The following is an 8,476-nucleotide window of genomic DNA, read 5'->3' on the forward strand; positions in this document are numbered from 1 at the left end:
CCCACGATTTGATTGCAAGGTAACAAAACTTGCTAAGTTGAATATTCTCAAAAAGGAAATACAAAAATTAAATAGATCTACTTAAATGTCAGATTAACAGCAAAAGACACGACACATAAATAAACTATACATGAGAGGCACCATATGTAATATGAAAAAACAGTGAACACAACTCGAAAAAGTTAATAATATAGTGATATTATATAAGTGTCTGATTTAATTACTTCATATGTTTTAAAGTCTTGGGACAGTCTATTATTGTTGATCATATTAATCGTCTAACCAATGTCCACAAACCTATTAACAATTAGTTAGAATTCTTGTCCTTAAATTAGCATTGATGGATGTATTACTACTGTATTATATTGGTAATTGTGTTATTATCTAAGCAACAGAGGTTCCAAAAAGTATTATCATGATAACGTAAATCAAGTAAAGTTAGTTTATTAGTTCATGTAATGACAAAAACTCTTGAACTCTGAACAAAATTGAAGTTCGAGATTAATGCTTAGCCTTTCACCTGTTTGATTTTTAACTACTAATGGTTTTGTTTAGCAGCAGGATTTATGTTGAGCTGCAATGGTCATGCTATTCGTGTTCAGACATCGGTTTAATCAATTAATTAAAGTTTCTTTGTTTCGCATTAAAACATAAATTAAGTTCGAGACAAGAGAAGTAGCTAAACAAGTGCGAGTACAAGAGAAGTTGATATGAATAACCATTAATTTCGCTATAACGAATGGCAATCAAAGATAAACAAAGAACAATTACAAAGCATATTAACAAAAATTACAGAACTTTTGTAAGATACAGACTAAAAACATTTGGGATGGAAATAAGATAATCAAAGTTTACAGCGCCATCACATGAAAGAATATCATGGCACATTGGCTACCTCCTTTTCGACAAGATCTTGCTGCACAAAACTGCGTTAGATATGTTGAGCATATTAGCAAGAAAAGCAATCCAAAAACAGATGCATGAAGACATGATCAACAAAGGAGGTTAATATAGCCAGCATATTTAAACCAGCTAAGGGCAAAGTAGTGACTTAATTTAACTGAAAATGTCAAGTACTACAGCAAAACCAAAGCAGCAGTTCAGGCATTCTATCACCCAAATGAAAACAGCCCTATACAAGGTGTGTCCAGAAAAATAAGGCAAGGATTGCACAAATGCATCCAAAGCATTCGGCTAGGACAATCCCTGTCGTAAACAAGGAAAACCTATGCGTGCATACTACTACTGTTTTGAGCTACCATTTATACAAAACGGGCAATTAAAACATACCAAAGTGTTACCAAAGTGTCAAATCACTTCAACAAACCAAAGTGTGCAAAAGCTAAAACCCCGTTACTGCTAGTTGAAAATCACTTCTCCAGAAGTCATCCTAAATATTTACATGGATAAAACACGAACTGGCATCTTCTCAGCAAAAGAACATAGAGCTTGCGACACCTTCTTGAAGCCTGGGGAGCTGAGGAACAGGAACAGATCCAGCCGAAGTCACACCACCATGGCTTGAAGAAGTCTCTGAGGTGTCCTCAAACTTCATCCACTGTGACATCTGAGTGGCAGCCAAATGGGCATAGCAAACTGGGGCAACTGCAGACAAAAAAAGGGCCAAAGTCTGTCATTAGATACCAAGTATACACAAGCCGCACAACACAAACACGAAAAGCAATTGATACTTACCAACAGATATAGCAGTGGTACTCCTTTGATACCTATACAACACCCCAAATCAGTCATTAGTTGAGAGTATGGTCCTATAAGAAGACAGAACTGAAACAAGTTTCAAGGTAAAATGAACTTACACATAGGAAAGTGAGTGAACAAGGTCCTGCAAATCATCAGGAGAGAAACCCACCTCATCCAAAAGGACATGGTAGTGAGTAGGCCTGGTTGTACCCTAGAAAACAATCAGACTCTAGATGTCAGAACATAATACAAAAGCACCTAATGATAACGACTCTGCTAAGAGCAGAGTATAACTTGACAGAAGCAGAATAATGAAACACAAGCCATTGGTGGTAGGATAGAAGGGGTCTGTATTCCAGCAATCCACCCAAAAAAAATCAAAAGAAAAAAGACGTGCAACAAGGAAATACTTTGATAGAATTACTAGAAAACAAGACAACAAGGACATCCCAATATAAGAGCTATAAAAAGTCATGGTTGCAGGATGCTTACAATCATTCCAGCATGGGCACAGAGGTAGAAGTCGTAGGTCCTTGGATGGCAGACACTGTTGTCTATTATAGTACCTGCACAAGACAAAAGAAGACTAACATTACAACTCCGATCACTCAACATACAATACTTTTCTACAAGCATATATTACCTGGATCACTCAACATACAATACTTTTCTACAAGCATATATTACCTGGAGGGACGTTCTCAGGAGCATTAGGCTGGAAAAACTTGGTGTGGTGATTCTTCTGAGCCACAATCACCACAAACTTCGGGTTCCACTTCTCATCCAGGAATTTGCAAGCCTACAAAGAGTTTGGAGTATGTTTGTTAATAAAAAGTAGAAAATTATCAAAGGATGAACACAGTAAGATAGCTTTTTAGTCATTGACAAACCTCAATGATTTTGTCCAGCTCAATGTTCAAGACTTGATTGAACTGGGACTCACTAACTCCATCCCTGAGAGATAGAGCAAAAGAAGAAACCTTAGGAACAAACATTAGCATAGAACTAAACAAACAAGAGAAAAAAAAAAAAAAAAAAAAACAAAACAAAACAAAAACAAAAAAAAAACAGAGATCTTAAACAACTAGTCAGGCAGAAACTCATACCTGAATATTATGATATGTTCAGGCTTTCTTTTCCCAGAACTGACGTAGAAATCAAGCAGAGCCTCCCTGACAAAATATATTGACCCATCTTAGAACTGCTTAAGCTTAAGACAGCACTTACACAGGTAACACCTTCCTCAAACATACCTCATGATACCTTCATCCTCAGTGTCAGACACAGGTTTGAACAAATTGTCTATCATTTCCACTTTAGGAGACTGTGTCCTCACTGATGCCCTGTATCGCGAAATCAGCGGCCATTCCCTGGAGCTAACAACCTAAAGAGCACAAGAATAAACATTAGCTAATATCGAGAGCAAATTTTCCTTGTCAATTTTTTAAAAAAGGACGGGGGAGGAGCGAGAGTAGAAAGTTACAGCAGCAATGGATGGAACATCAGAATGCCCTGGTGATCCATGAGATACATCCATCCCAAGAATTATTGTGGGCACTTTGGAAATCAGAGGTATAGAAGGAGTATGCTCAACAGCCAGCATGGAATTCAACCCACCAAGCTGCATAAAGAATAGACAAATATGAGAAGTCACCCACATTTAAACCAAGACAGATTATAGAACTGTCATCTACTTCACACTTTCCGCCAAGAATGTTGCACATAAAACCTCACCTTTGCATTTATCTTTAAAAGCAAATTTGTAAGATACTGATCATTAACCCTGGTAGGAGCCATACACTGTGTAACTATACCAAAATCAGCCAAACACTTTTTCTTCCAGGGACCTAAAAGTTCATTACAATTATATAAAGATAATCAGTATTATATAAAGATAAATTAAAGAAGGAAAAAAAACAATTATAGCACATCAATTCAACTATAACAAAATGTTACCATAAACTTCGCAATTCTTCCTCTCGGGAAGAAGGCATAAAAGGAATTTCGGTGCCCCAGGGAGCTTGGATTGTACGTCTTCAAACATTTTCTCAACCCTTACGAGTGGAGGTGCACGTCTGTTAGATGGATTCTCCTCAAAGACATCAAACGGAGCCTCAAAGCCCTAGAAATCATGCACCAGCAATTACAAATAGATCAAACAAAAATGAGCACAAAAAGACCATTCCTTTTATCAACTTAAATGAAATTTGGTTGATACTACTTACAATGCCTTTCATATTTGCACACTTCTCTAAATCCCTGACAAGGCCCCTAGTATCACATCGGGCAGAGAAGTTGACCACTGCCCAGCGCTCTATCTTTGATGGTTGTACAAGTTGCTGCAGAAAAACAAGATAAGTAAAGAGCAGAACTACAAAACAAACTTAAGATGTCAGAGGAACAAATCACACCTTGTTGTTGAAATTCCAGCGCCCATTACGGGGGAAAAAATCCTCCCCTTTTCCACATTTAAGCTGAAATCATGCCATAAAAAAAATTGTGAGAAATCCATCTATGGTCAGTCGTTACTTCATGAATTCATAGAGCACAGATGGTAAAATATGCAATTAGAAGTCACCTTTGGAGCTGGAAGAACACGCCCATTGATTTGAGTAAACGCACTACTGATTGTGACTCCACACTCACGAAGCATAGGTTCAGCATCGTAATTACTGACCTTCAGAGCCTACATCAATATAAAATTATAAACATATATAATAATGATCAGCGCCAATCAAAACACCTAAGTGACCTGCATCACTTATGCATAATGGGAACCTACATGAGAAAGCACACTCATTCTCTCCTGGGGCTTTTGCCTAGATTTTTCAACCAATGACGCCCGCTGAAGACCAGATAAAGATTTTGTGTACCGCTGAAGTGACACCAAAGAACAGAGCTGCAAAACATAAACACACAAAGGAAAAATATTAGACTTAAAGAGAGCATTTAACGTGTCGCAATGTAGAAACAAACAAGTAACTTCAAACTAAGGTTCACCTCCAATGGGAAGAAAGTTGGTCGCTTAGGCTTCCCAACGTTGATGCATGGTAAGTCAGCAGAGTAACGCAACTCAATTTTGCGATTGTTAACGAAGTAGTCATACACTGTAACTTCTAGAGCCTCACCTTCACCATTTTCATTACCTCGTTGCTTCAAGGAGAAGCTACATTGCACGCACAAAGCAAAAGACTCCATTATGTTGCCAGATAAAATACAATGAAAACTACAAAACTAACTTCTAAAAAAGAAGACATACGTCTGCTCTCTGCATGGCTTTTCACTCAAACCAGTAATTTTGAATTCTTGGTTGGAAGTGGTTGTTTTGATCCTCAAATTCTTGAGCATTCTTTTTGCCTGTAGCATTGCATATTCAAATGTCAATAAGTAAAACATTAAAGCTAACATTTTTACATACTGTTTGCAGCATAGAAAAGGTTGATACCTTATTCCAGTCAATGGAATAGGGATCTCTAACATTCTGATTAGCAATCAAAAAATCAACCACTGGCCCTGGCTGAACAATCATAGTAGTTGACACATCTGAACAACAACAAATACTGAATCAGTCATAAAATAATATAAATCATATAGACAACGCTAAGGATTAAAACAAATTACTTACCGATGTTTAGGGACAAGCCAGACTGGGTACCACGGAAGCTAGAATGAAACCCTCGGCAGCCCAAAACACCACCTCCGACATCTGCAAAGTTCTTAGGATCATTATGAAAGAACGACTGCCTAACAAGCAAACAGCCCCTGCAAAAACAGAACACGATATTTTATTAATGTCCTTAAGAAAACAACAGATGGAGCACATGAATCAATTGGATAGATCCTTACTGTTTAGCAGCATGCTGCCTCAAAATTATATCAAGAACCCTAAGGGCTTCCATGCTGTTTTCATTTTCTTGACCACGTATGACATTTGATATAGCTTGCATAGGGATCTTAGCAGCGAAACTTAGTTCAACTTTGAATGTTTTTGACTGGAATGGGCGTCGTACTCTTTTCCTGTCACTCTCATTGGGACTTCCACGACCTTCAGGACTTGCATTTCCATTATTCCTATAAAAAAAAAAAATAAATAAAAAAAAGCAAAGGTACAAATATTGAGATTAACTTGAAAATAGCTGTCACCATAAACTAGAAGCCCTATAACAGAAACAAGTTACAACAATTAATCACCCTTTACCTAGCTGACGTAACGTCTTCTAGAACAACAGTGAACTCCAGCTTTTTTCCAGGGAGTGCCCCAACAGTGAACAGACTCTTTTCACCATCATAGGCGAAATGTTTGCCAGCCAACTCAGTATCGTATGTTTCTTGCACTCTGTCGAGCACTTTTCTTCCTACGCCTTTCCCCTCAACAGGGCGACCATCCTCATACATGAGATTGACCTGTATAGTTATTTAGAAGTGTTACCAATTAATTGATTCAAATATTACTCTTGTAATAGTAAAGAGGAGACAGAAACATACACTGTAGTGAAAGAAATGGCCATCCACATTAGTTATGTTCACTTTGAAGTGATTACTGAGCAGCTGAATCTTTTGACCTTTGGTCCCACTGCCACGTCTAGCCATAGGGACACGTTTCTTCTTAGGAGGATCTGGTTCAGCCTTAATTGGTACTACGTCCGGAGGAATTTCTGCTGGAGGAGGTGGAGGCGGAGGCAAAGCTTCCGCTGATCCAATTCCATTCCCATTCCCATTTTCATCATGTGGATCCATATTCTATCACAAGTCTGTCACAACATAACAGAAGCATAGGTCAACAAAATCAGCGACATTTATCAGATGTCCGCCACAGTATAATACAAGGGTAATAAGTAGACTGTAATGGAAAACAAATGCACTCTTATACACCCTTTAACAGCCTTCAGCTCAGAATAACACTCAGTGGTAGTCTCACAAAATATTCAAACAGAATGCATAAAAATATTCAATCAACCCAATAATGTAAACGACTACCCATTGCAGTCACTACTAATAAAGATCAAAAAGACAATATTCAGGAATACACACTTGGGAACAAAGATTAAGTGAAAAAAATAACAAATGCTAACATCATCAAACACATCCAATGAAACAAAACTTAACAGAAAATCAAAAACATCGATACCATATCGTCATGGAACACAATGTTAGAACAAAACATAACAGAAAGACGAACAGAGCTATTATAAAATTGATATCCTATAAAACAACTTGTATCAATTTTGTTTACCAGGAAGACGAACAAAGCTACTATAAAATTTATACAAAATCCTATAAAACAATGATATTATAGTAAACAGAGCTACTAATGAAAAATAATCAGGCATTATGTCCACAAACAGATAGATAATGCTCTCACATTTCAAGTATATTAGCTAAAATCACCAAAAACTTCTCAAGTTAGCATTCCAACAGCATAAAATCCACAAAAACAATTACACAAAAATCATCACAAACAATGCATGTTGTTTCTATACACCATTAAAGCTTCATTCATTCAATAACAGCAGGAAAAAGCTACATAACGAGTAAAATGTTACAGTATAGTCCAAAAGTAAACAAACAAAAAGAAAACCAGGCACACGTAGAAAGCCAAAATGTAAAGATTTTACTGCAACATGAAATTAAAATTACAGAAAAAGACATAAAATCAACATGCAAGGAATTTTACAAAAACCCCTTTAAATCTGAAACACAAAACACAACAAAATTACCAAAATCAACACTAGAAACATCACAAAACCACAAGATACAGGCAATTTAACACATTTACTGAGAAGATCTGGTGAATATTAGTAGATATACATCTCAAACTATTACATGCAAAGATAGATAAGCAATTATTGTCAAAGAAAATTACCAATAAATTATAAATAAGTGTTGTTTTTTAATCTGCTTCTACTTCTCGCCCTTCAACTCCTGTCAAAATGCAAACAAAATAGTGTAAACATGTAAATCAGAACATTTGTTTTTGGGTAGCATAAATACATAAAAATTTCAGAAATTCTGAAAAATAAAACCCTTAAAAATCTTTCAAAAAAACCCAAACACAAAAATTCCAAAATTAAAAAAAAAAAAAAAAAATTAATAAGATTTCCAAGCGACATTGCGATGAACAACCCAAAATCGCCAAAAATACGAAAAACCCATCAAAAAAAAAATAAGGCAAAACCCAGACAATTTTTTACAACTACATTGCACAAAATCAAACCCAAAAACCCCCCAAAACCCGAAATTATACCTTAAAAACCCTGAAAATCAACCTAAAAACCCATCAAAATTTCGCAAAAAAAAAATCCAAAATTTAACCCAAAAAACCCAAAATTCATATGAAAAAGTAGAAAAACGTTTGATTTACCAAAAGGGAAAAAAGATTACAAGAAAAAAAAAATAAAAACTAGGGTTTAACGATTTGTTTACTCACAGAGAAGAGAGAGAGTGTTAAAAAAAAAATTGAGATTGTGACCAAATGTGCAACAGACGAACCCTACTCAGCTATAAAAAGGGGTGAAATCATCTCCAAGGTAACCAGTAATATCGGTTTCCGGTATTTTTTTATTTTCCACTGTCATCGAAATCTTCTTATTCTTAAATAAAGTTAATTAATAAAAATAAATAAGTAAATATGTCATTATAAATAATTACCATATTTGCCCTTTTGTAAAATGGAAAGTAATAAAGAGTGAGGGTATTTTGGTAATTTCGAAAGGGATGTGGAAAGGATGGTGACGTTTTTACGGAATAAAGGGGTTGGGCTTTGGATAAAGTGACA

At 36.0% G+C, this 8,476-nt stretch overlaps 1 protein-coding gene across 1 annotated transcript; it reads right to left on the reverse strand.

Annotated features, from left to right (window-relative positions):
• Window positions 1–1,033: 1,033 nt before the first annotated feature.
• On the reverse strand, window positions 1,034–8,197 carry LOC145589495 (protein argonaute 4B-like). Its single transcript, XM_081646085.1, has 24 exons — window positions 8,129–8,197; window positions 7,565–7,623; window positions 6,187–6,452; window positions 5,900–6,105; window positions 5,548–5,772; window positions 5,327–5,463; window positions 5,147–5,244; window positions 4,961–5,058; window positions 4,702–4,867; window positions 4,484–4,600; window positions 4,280–4,387; window positions 4,113–4,175; window positions 3,927–4,040; window positions 3,658–3,823; window positions 3,436–3,548; window positions 3,185–3,322; window positions 2,955–3,085; window positions 2,808–2,873; window positions 2,592–2,655; window positions 2,389–2,500; window positions 2,194–2,267; window positions 1,818–1,912; window positions 1,696–1,727; window positions 1,034–1,605 (listed from the first exon to the last, which is right to left on the reverse strand). Exons 3-24 carry the CDS (start codon window positions 6,436–6,438, stop codon window positions 1,430–1,432), a joined length of 2,751 nt encoding a protein of 916 aa, XP_081502211.1. The 5' UTR covers window positions 6,439–6,452; window positions 7,565–7,623; window positions 8,129–8,197; the 3' UTR covers window positions 1,034–1,429.
• Between the last annotated feature and the right edge of the window lie 279 nt (window positions 8,198–8,476).

The sequence above is a fragment of the Chenopodium album genome, chromosome 17 (assembly GCF_948465745.1).
Source record: "Chenopodium album chromosome 17, dcCheAlbu1.1, whole genome shotgun sequence".
Taxonomy (NCBI): domain Eukaryota; kingdom Viridiplantae; phylum Streptophyta; class Magnoliopsida; order Caryophyllales; family Amaranthaceae; genus Chenopodium; species Chenopodium album.